Source organism: Maylandia zebra, linkage group LG18 (assembly GCF_041146795.1).
Source record: "Maylandia zebra isolate NMK-2024a linkage group LG18, Mzebra_GT3a, whole genome shotgun sequence".
NCBI classification, from domain to species: Eukaryota; Metazoa; Chordata; class Actinopteri; order Cichliformes; family Cichlidae; genus Maylandia; species Maylandia zebra.
Genome location: NC_135184.1, coordinates 33,394,205 through 33,420,916, shown reverse-complemented (window position 1 = coordinate 33,420,916; position 26,712 = coordinate 33,394,205). Strand labels below are relative to the sequence as shown.

General features: G+C 38.8%; 1 protein-coding gene across 2 annotated transcripts in view; it reads right to left on the bottom strand.

Annotated features, from left to right (window-relative positions):
- The window catches only part of gad3 (glutamate decarboxylase 3), a 37,363-nt gene extending 10,651 nt beyond the window's left edge, over positions 1–26,712 (bottom strand). For both annotated transcript variants that reach the window (XR_013094226.1, XM_076876874.1), the window contains exons 1-12: positions 26,522–26,712; positions 24,892–24,996; positions 19,454–19,560; positions 16,456–16,591; positions 14,264–14,354; positions 8,930–9,042; positions 8,476–8,591; positions 7,292–7,371; positions 6,883–6,937; positions 6,690–6,806; positions 5,877–5,941; positions 3,783–3,861 (exon numbers count right to left, since the gene is read on the bottom strand). Coding sequence is in view for 1 of the 2 variants with exons in the window: in XM_076876874.1 (XP_076732989.1) it covers positions 3,783–3,861; positions 5,877–5,941; positions 6,690–6,806; positions 6,883–6,937; positions 7,292–7,371; positions 8,476–8,591; positions 8,930–9,042; positions 14,264–14,354; positions 16,456–16,591; positions 19,454–19,560; positions 24,892–24,996; positions 26,522–26,543 (1,086 nt within the window). In the remaining variant the exon portion in view is untranslated. The remainder of the gene's footprint in view (positions 1–3,782; positions 3,862–5,876; positions 5,942–6,689; positions 6,807–6,882; positions 6,938–7,291; positions 7,372–8,475; positions 8,592–8,929; positions 9,043–14,263; positions 14,355–16,455; positions 16,592–19,453; positions 19,561–24,891; positions 24,997–26,521) is intronic.

The following is a 26,712-nucleotide window of genomic DNA, read 5'->3' as shown; positions in this document are numbered from 1 at the left end:
ATCTATACGTGATAAAAAGCTATGTATTGCAAGTGTATATGGTCCAAATGTTGATGATCCCTCATTCTTTCACGGTTTTTTCAGAGCACTCTCTGAACACTTAGATGCCACACTGGTTCTTGGAGGCGACCTCAGCCTTGGACTAAATGAAGAAATGGATAGGCTCAACACAACAGGAACTCAGCGTAATTGGCAGTCCGCAAATATAATCAAAGGAGTATATGAGTGACTTTGGCCTTTGCGATACATGGTGCTCCCTTCACCCCAACAGTAAGGAATACAGGGAGTGCAGAATTATTAGGCAAGTTGTATTTTTGAGGAATAATGTTATTATTGAACAACAACCATGTTCTCAATGAACCCAAAAAACTCATTAATATCAAAGCTGAATGTTTTTGGAAGTAGTTTTTAGTTTGTTTTTAGTTTTAGCTATTTTAGGGGGATATCTGTGTGTGCAGGTGACTATTACTGTGCATAATTATTAGGCAACTTAACAAAAACAAATATATACCCATTTCAATTATTTATTTTTACCAGTGAAACCAATATAACATCTCCACATTCACAAATATACATTTCTGACATTCAAAAACAAAACAAAAACAAATCAGCGACCAATATAGCCACCTTTCTTTGCAAGGACACTCAAAAGCCTGCCATCCATGGATTCTGTCAGTGTTTTGATCTGTTCACCATCAACATTGCGTGCAGCAGCAACCACAGCCTCCCAGACACTGTTCAGAGAGGTGTACTGTTTTCCCTCCTTGTAAATCTCACATTTGATGATGGACCACAGGTTCTCAATGGGGTTCAGATCAGGTGAACAAGGTGGCCATGTGTAACCACTGACTCATTTTAAATAGTTTAGGACAGCCAAACTACGGACCAGTTGCTAGGTTCGGCAGGGCTACAATAGAAAGCGAGGCGAATGCAGAATGAAATGGCTGGAGACAGGAATTTGAGCAGCAACAGTTATTATTTTGCACAAAAATGAAATAAACAAGACACAAATTCCACATTGACAGTAGTAGTGATAATAACCATAACAATAATAAGAAGAAGCCGGCAAAACAAAAATAACCCCAAAAATAGTCGTTTGAGCTCAATATTCAATTGTCTTTTTGTCTTTGGTCATTTGTCAAGTCAAAAATTCTTAGTCTAGTTCTTGTTCTCTTTCGTTTGTGGTTTGTGTGTTACCACTTGGAAGTCTCCATCGAGGAAGAAGAGTAAGTTCCTCTGCAAAGTTCAGTCTGGGCTCAGGCTCGCCATCTCCATCCAGAGAGAATCCATTGGAATCCAAAATCTTAGTTCCTTCCACACGGACAAGGGAAAAAAACCTAGCCAAAATGTTAGAAAATTCCGCACGAGCTATCCGTGACCTGTCTCATCTATTTCCACGTGCGAAAAGATCTAGCTCATGTGAAATGATGGTCTGGTGTTTCGGAAGACGGGGCTAAAACCACCTTCAACCAATGAAAAAGGCATTTATCCCTTGTGATCCAGCAACAGAAAATAAAAGTTTGCTAGAGGATCACACTTCCTTTTTTCAAAATAAATGTTTCTTTTCAAAATAAAATAATGAAAATACATTTATACAATCAAAACGAAAACAAGAAAAAAATAACAAAAGGTAGTTTTCTCTACTGGGTTACACATGTCATTAGTTTTTCTTCTTTTATACCCTTTCTTGCCAGCCACGCTGTGGAGTACTTGGACGCGTGTGATGGAGCATTGTCCTGCATTAAAATCATGTTTTCTTGAAGGATGCAGACTTCTTCCTGTACCACTGCTTGAAGAAGGTGTCTTCCAGAAACTGGCAGTAGGACTGGGAGTTGAGCTTGACTCCATCCTCAACCTGAAAAGGCCCCACAAGCTCATCTTTGATGATACCAGCCCAAACCAGTACTCCACCTCCACCTTGCTGGCGTCTGAGTCGGACTGGAGCTCTCTGCCCTTTACCAATCCAGCCACGGGCCCATCCATCTGGCCCATCAAGACTCACTCTCATTTCATCAGTCCATGAAACCTTAGAAAAACCAGTCTTGAGATATTTCTTGGCCCAGTCTTGACGTTTCAGCTTGTGTGTCTTGTTCAGTGGTGGTCGTCTTTCAGCTTTTCTTACCTTGGCCATGTCTCTGAGTATTACACACCTTGTGCTTTTGGGCACTCCAGTGATGTTGCAGCTCTGAAATATGGCCAAACTGGTGGCAAATGGCATCTTGGCAGCTGCACGCTTGACTTTTCTCAGTTCATGGGCAGTTATTTTGCGCCTTGGTTTTTCCACACGCTTCTTGCGACCCTGTTGACTATTTTGAATGAAACGCTTGATTGTTCGATGATCACGCTTCAGAAGCTTTGCAATTTTGAGACTGCTGCATCCCTCTGCAAGATATCTCACTGTTTTTGACTTTTCTGAGCCTGTCAAGTCCTTCTGTTGACCCATTTTGCCAAAGGAAAGGACGTTGCCTAATAATTATGCACACCTGATATAGGGTGTTGATGTCATTAGACCACACCCCTTCTCATTACAGAGATGCACATCACCTAATATGCTTAATTGGTAGTAGGCTTTCGAGCCTATACAGCTTGGAGCAAGACGACATGCATGAAGAGGATGATGTGGACAAAATACTCATTTGCCTAATAATTCTGCACTCTCTGTACAAATGTACTATTTATAAGGTTAGGAAAAACTGCAGTTAGCTGTGCATTAAGTGCTCTCTTGGATAAAAAAAAAAAATTCTCCCACTGAAAATGCAACTTCCAGATGAACAGAATCAACTTTTTAGTAATTTCCTGTATGATTGAGCATGGATGAAGAGATTGCAAGTTGATTGCACACAGTCACAATGATTTTGGTCTTGCCCAAACATCCTCAACCATTGCTTTCCTTAGTGTACTGCCCAAGTTTTTGGGCCCACACCCTCGTGAAGTCTGACAGTTTGTTTAGAAACATGCATAAAAAGCCTGCTGGAAGTCATTTTGTGGGACTCTGGCAGTGTATTTCTGTTCCTCCTTATACACAAAGGAAGAGATATTGGTCCTGAAGCTGAGTTTATGCTCTAGTGTAGCTCTGTTTTACTGTGAACCTGAGCTGCACCTGTTATCAAATGTACCTACATCTACTGAAACAATTTTTCAGTCTACAAGTGGCCAGATTTTTGACCTGCCTGGAGGACCAGGGAATTCGCCATGTTATTCAAAGTTTAGGAATATACTCGGCATTCTAGGTGGGCAGGGTTAGAAATCTAATAGGCCCCTGTAGGCTCAAAGATATTAACAGCAGAGCGGTTCTTTGTTCTTGAGTCACAATCCAATATATTATAGCCCATGTCATGTGCACTTGTTATAAGACAATTAACAAGACAAGTATAGTGTTGCAGCAAAAACTCAAAGTTTTGAACCTCCTCAAATTTTAAGGTTAGGGAAAAATCGTCAAAAGCTCAAAAACGGAAAGTGGACACCTAATTTTACATAACCATGCACATAAATCATGTGTGTGTACTTAATCTGATGCATAATTTATTTTGAAACAGTTTTCAAATAGTTTCAAAAATTATTTACAATATGCTACTTACTACAGTAGTTAACAAAAAACTAAAAATTGTATAAAACACCACAAACATACCTATTTCTTAATGTTCTAACAACATTTTATAGCAATTAATCAAACTGTCTCAGAAAAACTGAAGCCCACACATCTGCTTCATTAAAGTGGTAAACAGAGGAAAATACAGACTGACAATAGCAGTCTTGACTCCAGATTAAAGCAAATCTCTTACTCTTTTCTTGACCAGTATGGCAGAGCACTGCAGAGGGACACCCATCATCTTGTGTGGATTCCATGTCACTGAACATGCTCTGAAAATGAAACAAAAAACAAACACAAAAGAAAACAAAAATATGCGGCACATAGTTGTGGTAGATATAAAACTCACAAGGGTAGTAATTTTTAGTATTATACTGCAATGTGTATGGTTCATATCATATTCATATTTTTATTTTTCCTCTCCGTCATGTCTGTTCCCATGTACTATGCAGCAGGTGGAGGTGTGCATTCTTGATCAGGACTTAGTGGCCCAACCAACCTGAGCTGTATTCCAAGCAGGTTAAACTAACAACTGGTTTTCTGTTCCAGAAAAATGGTTAACTTAACCAGTAAATGAGGTAACGTAAAGCAGTTTCAGTGAATCTACCCAGGTACCAGTAACTCAGGACCAGAACTACCCGAACGTATCAGACTCCATAATGGATCAGCAAACTGGGTCTGTGTCTGGGTCCACTTGCACAACAGGACAGATCTAAAATCGATTCTGGATGAGGCTAAGCTGACTCTAATTCAACTCTGTCATTTCATTCCATCATCCAATCCAGATCTGTTCTGGATCCATTTAGAATGGCTTATTTGTCCCATACCCATGGTATGTGAGCTCCACTGATGATGGCTTTCTTTGTGTATTCGCACATGTGCTCTGCATGGACAAACTCAGTGAACTAATTCAATGAGTTGACTGAGTTCTGATCAGGTCTTCTGGAACAGAAATCTCAGAGTTGCCGATCTATGAGTTAATCAACTTAGAGTTTGTGTTTGTGTTGTGAATGTCTCTTGGAATAGGCCTCTACTCAAGGTTGTTGTTACTGTAATTTGATGTTGTTTTTGTTTGTTTGTTGTTGTTTTTTCTTCTGAGATCTTTTCCCCACAGCTGCAACTGCCCAAAAATAATTGACTAGTTCTCTTCAATTACAAACTGTGTGTAAACCATCTTGGTGCCAAAACCATCTTGGTACTTGTGAGACTTAACCAGAGGTGTGCGCATCAGAGCAGATGCCACTGGATAAAACAGAAAAATATATAGGAATTTTTCTTGGCCTGGTCTTTTTATAGCATATAGCTCCCTTGAAAATATGCTACTGTAGATCAAAAACTGAAGAAAACAATGAATCAACATATGGACATTACCTGTGCAAAGATCAATGCTGCTGCGGTGAAGCAATCTGGTATTCAATAGCAAAAATTAGGCTTTCTTGTCAGAGGTCATTTTTTTGGGGAAAAAGAAAACAAGTGGCCAAAAATACTATACACAACGGTAGACTGGTGTGTAATAAGCAAACAAAAAAGGCAGAATAGTGGGTCGACCTTACAATAGAGAGAGAAAATAAAGATTTTTTGTAAACTGGTATCGAAGTACACTTCCTGCACAGAGATTCTGACGTTTCTATGGATACCACACATGTCTATATTTAAATAACAGATTTGGTGGTACAGCCAATTAAACCAGATGTTCTCCCTTTCACCCCTGGCCCCAGGAGGCATTGGAAAAGATGTGTTTGCTTGTGGATACATGTGAAAAACATATGAAGAAGATCTTGCAATAGGATGTAAATTGTCACAAGCTTGTTGAATCTGCTAATATCTTTTTTTTTATTTTGAAGTTTGACATTAGATACACAACATTACCTTTACCAGTAAATTTCTTTTCTCAGTTTGTGCAATGCACACACACTGAGTTTACCTTCAATTAAATTTTGGGAGGGCCTCAAAGAGAGGCTCAGTGATAAACACAGATGGCTTTTCCATCTGGCAGGACATTTAATAAAGGAGGGGTTTCATTGTGTGTTAGATAATAAAAAAAATGATGCACTTCAAACGTTCTGTACTAACACGATGCAATATAACATAAATGCTTCCTGTGGTCAAGCTGGATGGTGGGTATGTTATTTTCTTTTCAGTTCAACTAATCATTATGTTCAGTGTCATTTGAAACCTTGCTTTGCTTTATTGTTGAGCTGGCTCTCAAATTGCTTGTTGGCTCTTAATAGTGCTGTTCCAGTGGAAATATGCTGTGTGAACTGACTGGGAATATTTGGATAGTTACCGTTCAATGCCCTCCAATTTCATTCTGTGTCTGTCTGACATCAGCAGGCCTCCACCCCAAGCTGCCTGGAGGGACAGAATCAAAGAATACAGGCACTTTAGATAGACCATCTATGTTTCTACAAATGTGTTTCTAGAATTTATTACACACCCCTTAAAAATTGACTATTTAGATTTGGGAGCAGGAAGAGTAAATTACAGGACTGTGGACTACCAAATATTAGGTCCTTGTTAGTAAATGATCAACATATTGATTCAGTCTTCCTTACAAAATTGGTTATGGCAAGATGAATATGAGTCAAATGTGACTCTAAGTCGCATTTGGATGCTTTATCAGATAAATGTTGTTGTGAATTGGGGCTATGTAAATAAAATTTAATTAAACTGTCTCAAAAAGTACTTTAAATGTTATAAGTAGCAGTAATTTGAAAACTTGCACAACATCAAATTTATTTGCATGATGCTAGTGGTGTGCACACAACACTCGGCAATCTGTACTTCCTGATTTTAGATTTCAGATTCTCTTTTCTCAAACACACAAAACGGAAAATAAAACTGGTGCATGAAAGACTCAACTCAAATGTAATAATATACAATTATGCACAAAGAGAGACTGGTTTGAGTGTATATTGTATTACTCCTGAAGTAGGTGCATAAATTATTTACATAGTCCAAACATGATACTGAAAACAAAAAGCAAGTATGCGCACTGTAATCCATTTGATTTTAGGAAAACATTTTGGTGTAGGTCAAAGGTTACACTGTAAATAATGTCCTCTGTGTGAAAGCAGGGAGAGGTGTAGAGAGCACTTACATCAACGTGCATCCAGAGTGTGTGTGTGTCGCAGATGTCTGCAATGGCATTAAGGGGATCAAAGGCTCCATACACAGTAGTTCCTGCTGTGGCGTTCACATAGAAAGGAACCAAACCCTAGAGAGAGGCAGGGATTTGTACTGACAAGGATTGTTTTTACTGATGTATTTTTTAAAAAACCTTTCATTCATACCTTTTCTTTAGCTGTGGCAATGGAAGTCTCAAGTGCTGCAGGAATAATTTTCCCTCTTAAACAAAAAGTGTATACATGTTCAGTAAATAGAAATGTGCTATTCCCTTTCATTAATCTATAACACATGAAAATCAAATCTATTTATGCCAAATATATGCAATATATTGTAATATAGTGGATCAGAATCAGAGGAAATTATGTAATATAATGTATGACACACATCACTATAAAAATATTTTTATTGTCTTTTGTTTTTTAATATCTATGAAACATAATATCAAATATCTTCTCCTATTGGAACAATTTTAGCAAAACATATAAATGAATACAGACAAACTGGGACAGGTGAGCAAACATGTTTGATTAGGCCGTGTTAATGTCAGGTGTGGTTAGCATGCACCTTACTCACCTTTCATCACATTTCACCACAACCACATTCTCAGTGCCTATGCCCAGCACAGCTGCAGATTTCTTTATTGAATAATGACTCTGAATAGAAGGAGAGACAGCCTTTCATCTGTATTTGTCTCACTTCAATATCAAGAAAAAGACTTAACCCCTTGATTCAACTGAAAGAAGTGCTCATAGTGATTCCATTAAGGCATTTGCAGGTGCTCGTTTATATTTATTATTCTGTAATTGTGTTTCACTTGTGCTGCACACAAGCCATTTTAGGATATTGCACTGACAAAAACAGCCAACCATAAACAGCACAGTGCAAAGGTTTTGAGCCAGTGCCACCCTTCTTTTTCATTAGCCTAGTTATGTATTTTCACTTTGCTTCCAAAGAACCAAACTTTCCTGAAATTCTTAAAAGAGCTCATCTTGAGCAGCTCAGCTTTCTGAGAGTTTTTCAAAGTTTTAGTTAGTTCATCACACCACTTGATGCTGGCATATGTACCATTCAAGCCTAAACAGGGCACCTAGTTCAGCAGATGAACCAAGAAGCCACCTTCTTGACAGCCAGTCTGCATGTTTAACATAACAATAATCTCAAATGGTAACAGAATACTCTGGAAACACACAATGGGAAGACTATCAGTGATGAGCAGGCTTCCCAATAACCCTGATCTTATTTTTGAAGCAGTTTGGGATCATCTTGACAGAGAACAGAACAAAAGACGGAGAATATTAAAAGTAGACCTTTGAATGGATTTCTGAAGACTACTTAAAGACATCTGAAGAATGCCTTCCTGTTCAGGCTGTGCTGAAGAATAAAGGTACTCGTAAAAAATAGTGATATTCTCTTTTAGTTTTTAGAATTGTAGAAACTCTGGTTTTTCTTATATCATTTTACATATATATTTCCCTTTATGTTTGCACATGCTTCACTGAACCTATTTACAACTTTCCTAGCAAAATACAAAGAAATAAGGGGGGGGGGGGGGGGGGGGGGGGGGGGGTGGTGGCTTGAAACTTGGATTGTAATTGGACTGAAGTACTGTAACTTCTTTTGGAGGTCTTATTAAACGCAAAAATGAACATCAGACATGTTAGACCAGAAACAATGCAAGAAGTCAAAATAATGCCACTTTCATGTGGAGCTGCAGGGCTTACGCCCATAGATTGAGAGAGTGTGCGAGTTATGATTACATGTTCTGACGTGAACATGGCCAGCCGAGGCAGAGCTCCCATCCCTCTGGTCTTCACCTCTGGGTAGAAGTGATACCTGGCCAAGAGGATGCTGTACAGATTGGATATCGTGCCTCCTATAGAAAATAGAATGCAAGTAGAAAGTTAGTCCATTGTATACCTTTCTTTAACTACTGATACTCTAAACTCAATTTACTCAATCTAAACTCAAAGTCAAATCAATTTTGTACTGATTTGTAAAGAGTGTAAATCATGGTGTGCATGCATTTTGACAAAATCCATGGCAGTAAAAATTCCCCTTAGTGCATAAAATGACCATAATATATAAAAAAAATAGCTTTATCATTCATAGAGGTCAAAGGTTCAGGTTTTTTTTTAATTAGTCAGTTATCCATATCTAAAGGTGTTTACTTTTAACTACTTGAAGCAGATTTTTGTCATATCTTTTTTTTACCTGGACAGAAGAGTCCGTCACCCTCATCATCAGCCCACCCCACAATGCTTCGCATTTTTTTCAGCAGAGCCTCCTCAATGAGGAGGAAAACAGGCGAAACTTCATATGTGAACCTGGTAAAGAAATGTACATTCTAGAATTACATAGAAATGTAATTCTATTACAAATAAAGCCTGTAAAACAAGCAGCATCTCCCAGCCAGTTTTAGATAGTTGCACATTCTCATATAAAACTCTGTGAACTCCGCTAACTGGTTTACAGCCTGTGGTTTTCTGAACAAAAGAGATTCATGCACATGATAATATTTAATCATTCTATGTCTATGTCTTAATAAATAATAATTGAAGAAAGAAGTGTTTTACTGGTGATTCCTCAAGGTGGATACATGAATACAACAGCACCCTGACTGCCATTAGGTATCAGAAAGAAATCCTTGGATTGTCAGAGCCTACGCTGGTGCAGTGGGTCCTGGGTTCCTCATGGTGCACAACAATGCCTCATATGCCTTCTGTGGCAAGAGTATGCATTTTCAAAGTGTTCATCCATTTTTTTGGACTATACATACATTAATATGTAAGTTTACACCAGGGGTCGGCAACCCTAGGCACGCATGCCACAGCTGGCACGCGAAGGGTTAACTGATGGCACGACCATAGCTGGACTGGCCATCGGGCATACCGGGCATTTGCTCGGTGGCCCGGTGACTTTTTTTTTTCTTTGTAACGGTATAAACAATGAAAGGTGGTGGATTGGCCAGATGCTGGTCAGTGTGTAAAAATAACTCAGTTGTTTGGTGGTGGCTATGGCGGTGCTTCCTCAGATTCAGTAACATTAGCAAGTGGTGGAGGCCAGCAGGTGGATGAGAGAAAGGGGAGGCAGGAGGAGAGCCCCGAGGCAGCTGCAGGTCCGAGTGTCAGGTGAACTGAACTTCAGGTAAGAAGTTATGACCTGCAGTCTATCTGGGTCAGATATAAACCAAGTTTAGGTGGAGTTTGTTTTCGTTGTGCTGACTTTTTACAGTCAGTTACAATAACTCGTGCTGCGTGCTAGCTAGCATGACGGAGTTTCTATACAGCTGGGTGGTGCTATGATGTTACTGATAGTGAAATTTATTTTATTCATAAGGTTAGTTAGTAGAGTTGCCAACCGTCCCGTAAAAAAATGGAATCGTCTCGTATTGAGCGAAAATATTACGCGTTTGGTGTTGAGCTGAAAAAGAACAGTTTGTCCCGAACTTCAGCTAGAATGGAAAAAGACACAAAGCTGGAGTTACTCTGTGTTTACGCTGCACAGCTTCCTCTTCTTCTCTCATTCTCTCCCCTCTCTCTCCTGTTTCTACTTCAATCATGAAACTGATCAGTGATCAGCTGATCGGCTTTTCTCTCTTGTTTATTTATCGCCCACTTTGCTCCAGAAACAGGAAACCAGTGGATGTCGCGCTAAACAACAGCAGCACGTTTAAGCTTGATCAGCTGTTGTTAGAATTTATTTAATATTACTTTCTAGTATCAGCTGATGTTTGCTGGAGCCACAGCTGTAAAGCTGCTGGTCATGATGTCGGTTTGGATATGTGGTGAGAGGGAAACATGAAGATGAAACCAGGAGATGTCCTTACTGAACCATCAGAGCTGTGATGGAGAAACAGGTTTACCTTTTAGGTGACATGAATGAGTTGAAGGGAAGTTATCAACTGTTTCTGAGAGACAAATAACACCAGGATCCTTTTCTAAGCAGCTGACAGCTGGTAACTGTGCAGGGGCGGGTCTAGCAAAGTTTTGCCAGGGGGCCAGGTAGGGCATTAACAGGGAGAGGGGGGCACAAAGAAACACTTTCTTATTCTCATTTAAAATGTCTCGCTTTTATTAATTAATGATCTGAAGCTTACAACCAAAGTTTTTATCTGACGTAAAATGTATAGAAATCATACATATAACATTGAAGCAGCTGGAATCCATAGCTGTGCGTGTTCATGGAGCTGCATTTTCACCTGCTGGACATCACTACCTGACAAAGTTAACTGTCTTCAGAACATTGCAGAGGCCTTATTGACAGTATTTGGCTCTACATGTCTGTGTGAGCAGATTTTCTCTCACATGAGTCCTCAGGTAGCCTCTGAATGCTGGACACTCGGAGACCTGTGTCTCTGAGTGGGAGACCAGAGATCACATTAACATGTGTGTCTCTGTATTAACAACCATGCCATATTGGCCCAGTTTATTTTTCTTAATTATTGTTGTGAGGAGACCGTAAATAGCATTTGCATTTTCTGTTGTACAGTTCATTTGCTGTTATGGATAAAAAGTCTTTTTTTGTTTCAAAATAGCTGATAACTATTCGCTGATAGCTGCCAACATCTGTGCACAAATATAATTCTATAAAGTTTTTCTATATAGTTTGTAACTGTTAATATAGAGCGTTCTAAAATTGATTGCTAATGCAATCATATGGCACACTGACTTCTGAAGAAATTCTAAATGGCACTCGTCATCAGAAAGGTTGCCTACCCCTGGTTTACACACACTCATCGGCATCGGTGTAATGGTAATTTCAATTATTTCTTTAAACAGTTCTTTTTCCTGGTTGAAATGATTGTCCATATTTATTTAATGAATTAAAAATTCAAATCACAGAGGAGGGGCCTGAAAGCTGGAGGCTCTGGCTCCTATCCGGTTGTTCAGTCTGACGTCACTAGCCGTGTCTGGGCCTAAACTCCGCTGCAGGTCCATATATCAAACGATCACTATGGCATTACTGAGAGTTGAAAAACTGTCTAAAGTCTTTCATCTTTAATAAAATGATCAGCGTTCTGCTCTACCAGGTGTAACAATTGAGTTTAACATTCAGGCATCCATGAAAACGGAATTCATGACATTTAACGGAGTTAGAAGTTAGCAGGGAGTTAGCTCGCTAGCTTCCATCTAAATACAATATAGCATGTCCTGACTGCGGGGTTTTGGAAACAAATTAAAACGTACAGCTCTGTTATCACTTCCAGCATAAATGAAGACAGAAAACTAAACAGCAGTGACGTTTGTAGGGTTACTGAAGTTGGGCTAGCTGGTATATAATGATGTGCTACGTGACCGCTAGCGACACAGCTATGTTAGCATAATATAAACAAGCTAACTTTTTTTCCACTCGATAAAAGTTACCGTGAGTGTTCTCGGTGGTCAGGAACAAATGTAATCGCATAGCAGGATGCTGTAAAAGGACCAAACTTCAGCCAGGAGAACAACTGAGATAATCCATCCACAATACGAGGTTAGTCATTCATATACTGCTGCATGGGCTGGGCTGTAGTTACATCCTAAGGTTTTAAAGACTGAGCCTAAATAAATGATTAGTGGTAATAAAAGCCGAGGGAGGTCAACAGTGATCACTGACTGTTTTAGGAGCTTTTTGAGATCAAATAGAAGAAAATACATAACATTAAACATGTTAACAACACAAAAGCCATATTAAACGCAGACTACTTTAGACCCGGAAGTAGGATTCGTCGCACTATGAGGTCTTTAAGATAAGAAGGGTCTTGATTATTCAAGAGCAGGAGGACCTTGCAGTTGCAGCAAGATTTCAATCCATTACAGCTTAGTGTGTCACCAATAGTGTTCTTGGTGAGCGTGGTTCCAGCTGCCTTCAGATCATTAACAAGCAAAGGTCAAAGGTAATTTTATATTTCCTCCATTTCCACCTTCTCACCAAGCTTTTCACTGATGGTCTTATAACAAATTCCAGCCTTGTGCAGGTTTATAAGCTTGTCACTGATGTTCCTTCACAATTTTTTTAGAATTGCCCAGGTTGGAATGGAACAAACTGATTTTATAGACAGCTTTCTACATTTAACAAGTTCCAAATCCAAATCCAATTTATTTATATAGCACATTTAAAAACTTTAAAAAGTTTTCCCAAAGCGTTGTACAAGAACAAAGCAATAGATAAACCCACTCACACTAAAACACTCGCACAACACACCTTAGTTCTATCCGGTCGTTAAGTGATGACGCGACGAATCCTACTTCCGGGCCTAAAGTAGTCTGCGTTTAATATGGCTTTTGTGTTGTTAACATGTTTAATGTTTTGTATTTTCTTCTATTTAATCTCAAAAAGCCCCTAAAAGATAAGATAAGATAACCTTTATTAGTCCCACACGTGGGAAATTTGTTTTGTCACAGCAGGAAGTGGACAGTGCAAAAGTTATGAGGCAAAAATTAGAATACAATAAGAATAAATACAGTACACAACTGTACAGAATAGAATAAAATAAAATACTATATACAGTAGAATAAAATAAAATAAATATACAATAAGATAAAAATAGAATACAAATACTATATACAACTGAGTAAAAATACAACGATGACTGAAAGGATTATTGCACTTAGTATTATTCTTAGTATTATTAGTAAAACAGTCAGTGATCACTGTTGACCTCCCTCGGCTTTTATTACCGCTAATCATTTATTTAGGCTCAGTTTTTAAAACCTTAGGATGTAACTACAGCCCAGCCCATGCAGCAGTACATGAATGACTAACCTCGTATTGTGGATGGATTATCTCAGTTGTTCTCCTGGCTGAAGTTTGGTCCTTTTACAGCATCCTGCTATGCGATTACATTTGTTCCTGACCACCGAGAACACTCACGTTAACTTTTATCGAGTGGAAAAAAAGTTAGCTTGTTTATATTATGCTAACATAGCTGTGTCGCTAGCGGTCACGTAGCACATCATTATATACCAGGTAGCTCAACTTCAGTAACCCTACAAACGTCACTGCTGTTTAGTTTTCTGTCTTCATTTATGCTGGAAGTGATAGCAGAGCTGTACGTTTGAATTTGTTTCCAAAACCCTGCAGTCAGGACATGCTATATTGTATTTAGATAGAAGCTAGCGAGCTAACTTCCTGCTAACTTCTAACTCCGTTAAATGTCATAAATTCCATTTTCATGGATGCCTGGATGTTAAACTCAATTGTTACACCTGGTAGAGCAGAACGCTGATCATTTTATTAAAGATGAAAGACTTTAGACAGTTTTTCAACTCTCAGTAATGCCATAGTGATCGTTTGATATATGGACCTGCAGCGGAGTTTAGGCCCCGACACGGCTAGTGACGTCAGACTGAACGACCGGATAGAAAATCTGTCCATTAGGCAGCCAAGAAGCCTAAAGGATTTTCTGAGATGTATTCTACTGTGCTTCCCAACAAGGGTTTCTCCACCAAGTACTAAGTCATGTTTTGATTGGAGATCAAATACTTATTTCCCTCAATATTTTTTCTCAATGACATGCAAATCAATGTATAACTTTTGTATAATGTGACTTTTTTGAGATCTTACATGTTCGTGTTGGCTGTTGAGGTCAACCACTCGCCAGCCACACCAATCACATCCAAACCTGAAGAGAGCTGATTGAAAAAACGTGGATGACCTGAAAAACATAAGTAAAGAAGAATTAGTGTATATATAGTTTTATAGTGTGGGTTTTTTCTGTTTGGGGTTTATATATGTGTTTTTATGCTTATGAGTGCATGTGTGTGTGTGTTATAAAATAATACATAATACTTTACTACTAAGGTTTGACATTTCTTGTGTGCATTTATACATCTCCAATAAAATAAAGACAACAAAGAATGTGATTAAAGATGTACAGTAACAGAAATGTCCTTCATTATTCCCTGTAACAGGGAAGCCTTGTTCCACCAGCAGTTCCGGTTAAAAGGGTTTTTTCCTTCCCACTGTCACCAAAGGACGTGCTCAGAGGGGTCACATGATTGTTGAGGTTTTCCCTGTATTCTTTTAGGCTCTTCACCTTACAGTATAACGCACCTTGAGGCAAGTGTTGTTGTGATTTGGGGCTATATAAATAAAACTGAATGAAACTGAATGTATTTGATGTCTGACTATTGTCTAAAGAATATTTAATCAATTTCTTTCTAACAACCCACATTCTGTTAACCAATACTTTTTATACCTATAGTGGTGCTCTTAAGGCATCAGATTGTTTGTTTGGAAACACTGGCATAAAAAGAGTAACTTTGGTGCATGCATCATTTTACAGTATTTCGGCAGCTGTGCTTGGGTGTGCGCGTGTGTGCATGTGTGCTTGAGTGCATTGGGTTTGGAGTGGCTGACTTGCCAGCATCCCACGAAGGTGCCTCTGACTTTTAAATGTTTGGCTCTTGGTGAGTGGGTTGGGTAAAGTAAATTCAGTTTCCCGATGAATAATGCAGTGGCAATTTTTTAGACAGCATAGATAAAATGCATAAGGTTGATTAGAGTGGTGTAGTGGTGTCCTCGGGATTCCCATATGCTTGTTTGCCATTCACCTAGGGACCATTTTTGATCCAAGGGTTACAGACACAATTTTCTTTTACTGGACCTTCTCCACTCATGTCTCCTTGCAAGTCTCTTCAGTTAAAACATATCATCTCCATTAGAAGAAAAATTGAACCTGGATTTCAAATTTAGGATTGACGACTTTGTTGTTGACGAACGTGCCCCCCTGGCTCGTTACCCACATCTGGTCAGAATTTCGAGGCAGTGGGAATATATTTTCTTAGAAAACTTGTGACATGCTCAATAATTACTTTATCTGCTGTATACGAAAAACACGGGAGAACTTGGACCAGGAATGCTTCGCTAATAAAGAGAGTTTCAATCAAGCAAAAACATTTTCAGTCTAGTCTGGTGAGATCTTAAAAACTCAATGTCACTATCATACACAGGACTGAGGATAACGGTGCTGATTGGAAGAGGAAATCTCATGGTGAAATTTTCCTTAGCCATAGAAGCAGCATCAGTGGTGAATATTATTAAGTATTTTATTACTCCTTCTGTTTACACTGATAAAGTGATGGCAGCTGAGATATTAAAGGTAAGGGCAGTGTTGGAAAATATGAAAGTTTTTTTTATAAATGTTTTTTCTTTTAGCTTGTGGTTAATTTATAATGCTGCTATGCCACAAACTACTCCATAAGACACTGAAAAACAAATTGTTCCTTGCATTTTCCACAAATGACAGAGAACAAGGTCAGAAAGTACAAGTAATATATTTTCCAACGCACTTCCTGCCATCAAATGTTTTAGAAAAGGTTCTTTGTACTAATCAGTGGGGAAAGCAAATATTTGCAGCCAAGGTTCATTAGGAAAATGTAGACTGCATAAAGAAGTTATGGTTCTACATTGTGACTCAAAACCTGACTTGGTTCTACATTCGCTGGAGCACTTGGACAAAACTAGGCTTATTCACTGCTGTTTAGTGTGCTAAAAACCAATTATATTTTTCAAAATAAATACATAAACAATTAAGTATTAATAACAAGGACCTGCAGAAGCACTTCAGCAGATTGCATGGCACACTGAGCACATCTGAATCTCAAGTGATCCAGGTAACGTAATTTGCATAGAGACAAATCCTCCATTGTTGAGTGGAACAGAACTTCTTTGTTTTTTAAGTTGCAAAAGAAACACACATCTGTAGGTAAGAACTCAGACCTGACACAATAAACATATTTTAGTACTTCCCATACCTGTACTAACACCATATTTGAGGGTGTCTCTACAGTCCACTAGTAACTGCTCCAGAGTTTCTGGTTGTACTGGCAGGTCAAGACTGAAGCCCTCCAGTCCCTCCTTTAGCTGATGAGGATGATGGAAGTCCAGCACCTACATGGTAGATACTATTTTTTACATTTTAAAATCATACACATTTTAAATCCTACACATACATAAAAACATTTTCAATCATGTCAGTTTCGCTGGGATTTTAATATGGGGACTCATTCCTCTATCATTTTATTAAGAATTACATTTTTTGCCAGTAGGTAGAAGTGAAAAGTGAAAAACAGGATTAACAGCATACATGTGCTTTACATATATTACAAATAGACAAAGTGATTTGAAATTAATGACTATTATTTTAGTTTTTTAGATATTAAAGTAATTCTATAAACACAGAATAACCTGTAAAACTACTGTATATACACTACTGGCCAAAGGTTTTTAGAACACCCCAATTTTTTGAGTTATTTATTGCAATTCAAGTCGTTCAAGTCCAATGAATAGCTTGAAATGGTACAAAGGTAAGTGATGAACTGCCAGAGGTTTAAAAAAAAGGTAAGGTTACCCAAAACCAAAAAAGAATGTACATTTCAGAATTATACAAAAAGGCCTTTTTCAGTGAAAACAACGTGAGTCAACAATTTAAAGCTGTTCTGCAGTAGTGGAGGTTGATTAAGCCTTGAAAGCTGGTTCTACTAATTCCTACAGGTTTGTTGTAGTGTGTAGTGTAGTTGTAGTGTGTTGCTACAAAAATGGTGAGAAAAAGGCAATTAAGTAATGTTGATCCAGTGCTTGTTACTGGGAAAACAGTGTACAGTTCTAGTTGGGAAGATCCCCACAGAAATGCATATAGGTTAATTATGCAGTCTGTGATGCTGTTGACATATTCACCATTTGGATCACAGAGCGTGTCCCAGTCAGGAGTTATGCAGAGCCTTGCTGGCTTCCTGACTCCACCTCCTCACAGACTTTGTGACAACAGGAGTGTGCAAAACAGAAAGTCCATGTTTTACAGTCAAACACACTGCTGGAAAGTTGTCACAGTGGACTCCAGACTGGCATTACACTACTAAGAAGAATATTAGGACACTAATGGTTTACACTAAGGCTGAACGATTTATCGTTTTCTGATCAAAATTGCGATTTCAGACAAAGTGATCACGTGATCACCAAAGCTGCGTTTTTTGTAGCACTCCTAACTGACCCAGGATCTGTAGTTTTTTTATGTTTTTTTTTTAACACACACATGTCATCTCTCTACCATCCTGCCAAGCTCACCAATCAGAAGTGGCATGCTACTGGACAGGTCACGCTAACCAATCAAAACTAGCTGGCCCCTTACGCTTTGAAATCTGAACATGTGATGATGGCTTCAGCCGAACCAGAAGCGCAGTTAGGAGATTTCTACGGTGGCCCTGAGAGGCCAAACGGACTGCAACTTAAGAAAACACCAGCAATAAGAAAAACGCTGCAAAAGCACACAGAACACAATGGAAATAGGAAAAACGACAACGGAAATAGGAATAAGAAAAAACAGATTTCCAAAAGCACAAGGGAAGTGTTTCTGGGAGACAATAACCCGGCGGACCAGTTGCAGGAACCCAAAACATGGTAGGTGTGCTTTATAATGATTCCTATAATACTGATGACAGATTTTTAGGCTAATAGTTAGGCTAACACACTTACCTCTCATCTTTTCTTTCCTCACAAAACCGATAGATCCTCCACTTCTCTTAAGTGTCTCCCATCGCAATTCTTAGCATATTTTGGTCATCAGTATTATATGAATCATGATAAAACACACCTATCATGTTTTGGGTTCCTGGAACAGGTCCATCAGGTTATTGTCTCCCAGAAACACTTCCCTTGTGCTTTTGGAAATCAGTTTTTTCTTATTTCTGTTGTAATTTTTCCCATTTCCATTGTGTTCTGTGTGCTTTTTCAGCGTTTTTCTTATTGCTGGTGTTTTCTTAAGTTTGGCCTCTCAAAAACCAGCATGTTGGTCATTTGGGAGTATTGCGGGTTTGAGGCTGCAGATGTGCACCAGAAACAGGTACTGTGCAACACCTGTTGCATTAAAGTTGCAACATGTAGCGGAAACATAACCAACTTATACTGACACTTGAAAAATCACCACAGGCATTTGCATGAGGAGTGCATGACAAAAAAGTCTGCTGAAAAGTCTAGTGAAAGTGGCGCTCAGGTTCATTGTAGCAAACAGTCTATAATTACTGCATCTTTTGACAGCTGAACTCTGTTTGATGAGAGCAGCAAAAGATATCAGGCCATAACAAATGCCATAACATATTACATTGTCAGGGACATGGTGTTTGTTAACACGGTCACTAAATACAGATTTAAAAACCTCCTTTGCATGTTGGACAGAAGATATGTGATACCCTCCCGCATCTACTTCAGCCAGGTTGCCATCCCACAGCTATATGCAGAGTGTAAAGAAAAAGTGGTAACAGAGCTGAAAAATGTAGAGTAAGAATGCACATGCATGTTTCTTGTTAATAAATACATTTGAAAGCACTTCTTACCTTTAGTTTTCATCCTTACATCATATTAATAGCTTTTAATGCTCTGATGGTATGATGTCATCTTCTGTGATGTTTGTAAATCTTACTGTACATTGTGAATTTTGTGCTGAAGCTTAATTTGAAGAATATCATGAATTGAATTGAAATCATAATTAGATCATTTCTAAAACTGTTCGGCCCTAGTTTACATATTAGTCTATCAAGGGAAAGATCACTAGTTGTATTCCAGGAGAAGACACAATCCCTTTAGGGTTGCACCAGGAAGAGTATTTGACAAAAGAAACAAAAAAAAGGTTGGCAAATTAATCATGTGCCTGATCTGGCAAGCACTTGTGAATAGGGGTACTGCTGTATTCTGAATCACGTACAGAGAAAGCTACTTTGATCAAAGTACAACTGTTTAAAGTAATAATAGAAACAGTACCTTAGAGCTCCTCTGATTAGACTTGCAGATAAAACCCAACAAGATGCCAACCAGTTCCTGCAGAAATCCTTTGGTCATCTCCTCACCGCCTGAAGCTGGGAGCAGGTCTGCACACACACACACACACACACACACAGTCATACACACACACACACACACACACACACACAGTCATACACACACACACACACACACACACACACACACACAGTCATACACACACACACACACACACACACACACACACACACACACACAATCCTTTCATAAATGTCAGGTGCCTAAATACTATTTGTTACTTGTAAGATGAAGCATGCACCAAAGCCAGTGTTTCCAATCAAACAATTTGATGCCTTAGCACCACTATAGGTATGAAAAGTCTTGGTTAATGGAATGTGGGTCATTAGAAAAAGAAATTGATTAAATATTCTATAGAAAATAGTCAGACATCAATTAAATTCAGTTTAATTCAATTTTATTTATATAATTCCCAATCACAACAACAGTCCATCTTTGTGGACAAGTTGTGGGAAGCCCCCAGTATATTAGGCCTATCCCAGCATAACTAAGTGCTGGCTCAGGGCCGCCTGAAAAAGGAAAGTTTTTAATCCTAATCTTAAAGTAGAGAGGGTGTCTGTCTCATGAATCCAAATTAGGAACTGATTCCACAGAAGTGGGGCTTGAAAGCCGGAGGATCTGCCTCCCATTACACTTTTAAATATCCTAGGAACAACAAGTAAACCAGCTGTCTAAAAAGCAAGTGCTCTATTAGGGCGATATGGTACTGTGAGGCCTTTAAGATAAGAAGGGGTTTGATTATTCAATACCTTGTAAAGTTAATATGGAAATAATATATGCTTCCTCCTTCTAGTCCCTGTCAGTACTCTCGCTGAAGCAGTTTGGTTAAATTGAAGACTTTTTTCAGGGAGTTACTAGGACATGCTGATAATGAATTACAATCTTCCAGCTTAGACATAATAAATGCACAAAATATTTTTTTAGCATCACTCTGAGACAAGATGGCAGCTCTGGAGGCCAGGATCACTGAATTGGAGACCCAGCTGCGTGCCCTTGAAATATCTGTAGCTAGACAGGCCCTGTAGCCGGTGCAGTCGAAGGTAGTGTAGACTGTTACAGCACATGAGTTAATAACTGAACAACAAATCATAAACAAAAAGCTGTAGTTTAAGTATAAATGTTGTTTTCAATAAATTACATGCTCAGAAAATATTTTGTCTCACTCCCATTTCTTCTTGTTGCATGTTGAAGCGCTATACTTGTAACCAACCGATTGTATAGGAATTTCTTTCACTTATGTATTAATCATGTTATTGTAATGCCTTGGTGCCACTGGATTTTAACATGTCTGACACTCATACGTAAGACAAATGGTAGGGGGTGTAGTAAGGATGTTGGGGGAAACAGGAACTCCACAGGAAGAGTCTTTTGTCTCTTCGAGGACTCTGGTAGGTAGCAAGGGAGTGTGAACCTTAAGGTGTGAAACAGCTGTGTACTGCCTTTTGTTCCTGAAGAAGGTATTTAACTGAGAGCCATGCTGGGCTCAGTGAGACTCTGCTGACCGTCTGTCCCGCGGTCATGCAGGGACTTCATCAAGCTTGGTTGTCTGTTCTTTGTGTGTTTGGATCAAAGAATGTTAGCTACCGCTCACCGCTCGTCTGCAGGCTTTATTTAAATGGAAAAATTTCCACAATTATATAGTATTTATTTTATTGTCATTGTCAAGAACAATGAAATTGCGTTTGGGGCTTCCATACAACCCAACACATGCAAAATATGATTTTTATTGGTATTTGGGAGCCAAATTCATGCAGACAGGAGCCGGACTTTATTTTGATGGGCACACCATGTGGCCAATACAAATATAGATGGGATCATACCATTATGTAAAAGAAAGGGGGGCAGACATTTTGAAGACAGCTACACAGAGAGACGGGGGAGTCAGATTTAAATGGAAGCGTGTTGGGAAAAAGTAAAGAAACGAATTTCAATGACGTTGGAGACTGCAAACCTAAGTGCAGAATTTATCAAATTAGGAGCTGGCTAAAGTGATACCCATTTTTATCTTCAGCCATTTTCCACCGTGGAGGACAAAAGGCTTCAGGTTTCAGACTGAGCCATGGCTCATTGTCTGAGTGTCTAAATGAGTCTCACAGGCCTGAATGTGTGTTTGAAGCCGTTTATAATTGTTAACTTGTTTGATCTGCTGCTCACCACAAATAAGCACCAACAGAAACTTTGGACTTTTGACTGTATTTTTACAAGTTTTACAGCTTTTCCTAATGATAAAAACCTCCCTTATGGCCGTTCATAAAACAATGAAATGGCAGAAAGGTTTCACTTACTATTATAGAAATTTCCTTTTTTTATGACTACAGTTAAGAAAAGGGCAGTCTGGGCAATGAGCTACCAGAAACTTTTCTGTAATTTTACAGATTTATTTATTGAAGTTCAAAGTCTTGCTGACAGATTTCTTCTTTGTCACAGCAACTTTTTTTTTATTATGCAGAAAAACAGTTCAAATGTAACTTCTTTACACTGACAGAAAGAGGAGTTTCACTGGTTCAGGCCACTAAAGATCAAAGTGGGCAGTATGTGGCCTGTGATGTAAAATTAGTTTGACACCTCTAGTGCAAAACGAGCATTAAACAGAACTGGTCCAACCATTAATCTTAGTGTGTGAAGAGGACTCTCCATTTACATTAACAAATTGGAGTCTATTAGATAGATATGATACAAACCACTGCAGTGCAGTACCTGTAATACCTACAGCGTGCTCTAATTGCTCTAATAGGATATTATGGTCGACAGTATCGAACGCTGCGCTGAGGAATAGCAGGACAAGCACAGAGATGAGTCCACTGTTCTTATGGTCCAGGTAGGAAATGGTGTGCAGAGCCAGCACTGTTGTATAATCTGTGGATCTATCTGGCCTGTAGGCAACCTAAAAAGGCTCAAGTGTAGCAGGCAGTGAATATGTGATATGAGCTTTGACTGTATGCTTATAACCATGGAGGTGAGTGCTACTGGGCAATCATGATTGAGGGAGCTCACACTGGGTTTCTTCAGAACAGGGATGATAATGTTATTCTTGAAGCATGAGGGGACTACAGACACCAGCAGGGAGAGGTTAAAGATGTCTGTGAAGACATCTGCCACTACGTCAGCAGCATGGTATCATGGTGTGGAGGGGCAATGCAAGCAGTGGTGCAGAACACCGCTGTAAACTCTCTGGGCAGATAAAACGGTGAGACGAGGTGTTCATGATCAGGAGAGAACCCTTATGAAACTGCTTGTACATCCACACACCACTGTTTTATGCACACATCAATTCCCCTGCACTTACCCAACTTTGTACAGTCCTAACGGTTATTGAAAGAACAGAAAGGTCCATTGGAACAATGGTCAATGGGATCCACCCATGTCTCTGTAAAATGAAAGACATTACAGTCCTTAACAGGACGTAGTTCGTCTAGCTTGGCGTTAGCTAGAAGAATGCTGGGAAGTGGGGAATGCTGTTGTCTGTTCCTCAGTTTGACCAGGACTCGAGGTCTTTTCAACCCTTTCTTCCGGCGGTTTTTCCATACCCACGTACAGTCAATTGGTGTGGTTCCTGATTGTGAATATTTGAGGACATCTAAAAGAGTATCTGTCATAGGTGACCAGTGCATTGCATGCTAAAAAAATAGCGCTACACGAGAAAAATGCAAAACTGAGGAGAACATCGAGTGATGGCAGCCATCCCCACTGGTGCCATCTTACTAACAGACTGCATGTGCATTTGAGAGTTTTACCAGGGAAGAAAGCATCTGAATTGATGCTTTCTTTATCAGAGGAGCCACAGTATCCAGAGTTGTATGATGTGAAGATCTAATACTGTTAAAAAAGATAATTGGCCTCTGTCCGAGCAGTGTTCAGGTAGCTGCTCTGCACTGTGTTAAATCGAGTATTTTACCTACTTTACACAATTTGCTTTACATAACTGGCCTCACTCACCTATTCATTCAAACACATTTTTCTATGCTTTTAAGTGTTTTCTATCTAACATTAACACACATTCACACTTTGGTGGATGCAACTTGGGTTAGTATATTGCCCAAGGATATTTGGCATGATGACTGCACCAGCCAAAGATCAAACCACCAACCTTCCAATGAAAACCAAAGAAATCATCAGACAAAACGGGGTTTCAGTAAATACTTAGAAATGTTCACTTTCTATGCCATATGTGAGAATAAGATCCAGAGTATGATTAAAGTAGTAAGTGGGTTCTTTAACATTTTAAGAGAGCCAGTTGAGTAGTAATAGATTAAATGCCATGTTGAGGATGTCATTTTCAGTATCTACATAGATGTACTAAATCACTGAATCCACTACATCAGTACAATATAAGTTTGAGAAATTAGACAGAAACTCTGTATAAGGACCAGGTGAATGATAAATAAAAACTTCACAGAACACACAGATCACATCGAATGTCCATGTGGGGTTTTGAGAGAAATATCACACTGTCAACTTCACACAGATACACAAATGTAGGCCGTGTTCCTGTCCCAGTGTAAACCTGGGGTATCTGGGCCTCCTGAAGTAAAGCAGAACTTAATCATTTGTGTGTAAATGATCACTATTTATTATAGTTGTGGTCAAACACGTTGTCACATATCTGTGTATTTGTGCGTGGATTTGAGCATGCATATGCGAGTCCTCAAAAATTACACACAAATCACAGTACAGATTGATAAATCTTTGTTTATGTTCATATTGTATGAATTCATAACACTTTTGAGGTAAATTTCTCTCCATATGTCTGGGTCTTTATGATTGATTAATAAAGTTGTTTACACTTTTCCTCCTCTGCCTGCACTTCGAGGATTCTAACAGTTAGTATGACTTGGGGTGTTGATTCATGTCAAATAATATAATCCTTCTGCTGTAACCAGGTTTCTGTAAGGCAGAATAAATCGATATATTGATGAATTATTAAATCATATTCTACTTTCTTTGTTATTTCTTTAATGTTGAAATAAACGTTTGATGATATTTGGTTTGTTTTTAAGTGGTCAAACACAGTCTTTATAGGAATGGGGTTTTGGGAGTATAACAGGAGGAGAGAAGCTGCAGAGAGGCGTGTAAGACTGCAACTCTGCCTTCTGGTCTCAACCATGGACAATTATTTTGCAGGGGATTTAATAAATTTGGCCAGATTTGTGTAATAGGACATTATCTAAACATTTTTTATTAAATGGGCTACACCACTGTGAGATGTAACAGAAAGAGTAAATGAGACTGTACAGCAGAGAGAGCCAACACCAAGTGACAGCACCACCCATCATTTATTTATTAAAATGTTGCTAACTGGAATCTTCACTTGCTCTTCCTGTGATGATAAAGACCAGACCTGTACGAATCTGTGTTCTCACCATTGCTGTAGATGCCACTGAAGTCAGCTGGTGCCAGTTTTCTTTCACTAAATTCTGAGCTCCGCTTTGGTTTGTCCGTGCTAGCTGTTTCACCAAAGTCCCTGTCTGAAATCACAATATGGAAGATTATCCCCGGAGGGCTTTCGTTTTTCCATTCCCTCCACAAAGCTTCAACTTTAAAATAAGTAAAGATTGTACATATAACTGACTGAAACTGTGTGTGTGTGTGTGTGTGTGTGTGTGTGTGTGTGTGTGTGTGTGTGTGTAGATATAGATATATATATATATTTATTAGGGGTGCAACAATACTCGTATCGATATTGAACCGTTCGATACAGTGCTTTCGGTTCGGTACATATATGTATCGAACAATACAAAATTTTGTGTTGAGCGCTCAGTGGATCTGCGTTCGACTACTCCGCCTAGGCTGCACCGTTGAGCGCAGATCCACTGAGCGCAGCGCAAGCTAGCAAGACAGAAGCTAAGCTCGTTGCAACATGGCTACTGCCTCAACGCTACCCGAAACTGAACCTCCCCCACCCTCATTCAGATCTGGCGTTTGGAACTATTTTGGTTTTCATGTGAAGTATGACCCTGAAGGTAAGCGCGTCATGGACTAAAGTAAAACAGTATGTTGGATGTGCCATGCAATGCTCAATTACATGGGTGGGAACTAGTGTGTTAGCGCAGTTAGCTCGTTAACGTGTTGACGCCGTCCAGCCCCACACACGGGGCAATCCGCGGTAACTCGTTAACGGAGATTTGCCACGTTATGGCGTTAATGTCATTTTAACGAGATTAACGCTGACAGCACTAGTGGGAACACAACGAATATGACTGCACATTTACGCCGACATCATCCTGGTGCAAAGACAAGTGGAAGCAGACAAAAACAACAAGCACGCATGCTACAAACTTTACCCGAGTCATTTAGACAGCCGTTAGCACCTGATTCTCCTTGTGGGGACCTGATATGTTTAATATGCTGCTGAGAATATAGCCCAGAAGAAGCGTATAGTATAGCTTTTATTTTGGAAAGAGACATTTCTCTGTAATAAACTCTCTTTTCCAAAGATGAGTGATTTCTCGATCTTAGATTTATTATTTTGTTGTTTCAGCAACATTAAATTTAAAAACTGTACTTCTGAGTTAAAATATATATTTATAATTTTAATAAATGGCATGAACTTTTTTTTGTATTGAAAGAATATCAAACCGTGACACCAAAGTATCGAACCGAACTGAACCATGAATTTTGTGTATTGTTGCACCCCTAATACATATATATATATACATATATATATATACACACACATATATATATATATATATATATATATATATATATATATATATATATATATGTGTGTGTATATATATATATATATATATATATATATACACACACATACATATATATATAGAGAGAGAGAGAAAGAGATGTATATATGTATATGTATGTATATGACAGCTACACATGGTATTTTCACTAAAAATACTTTCTGAACAGAGTGTATATCTCTGCAGCTAACATGACAAACTCTTCAAGTGAAACTGCATATTTCAAAAACAAAAATCTTAAAGTCCAACATATCTAATAAACATGTATTTGGAAAGCAATTTCTCTTACCTGACAGCTTTAGGAAATTCATATCCGTACAAATCAGAGTCAACTGCTGAAATATGTTTCAAAGTAACTTGGTTGCATCCCACTATAAATTAAAAAGCAGTCAGATGAGACATCCTCAGAAACATATTTCCAGCTTCACTTTTTCTTAGCGAGAATATAAACTGGATAAACAAACAATACGGTTACTTAGT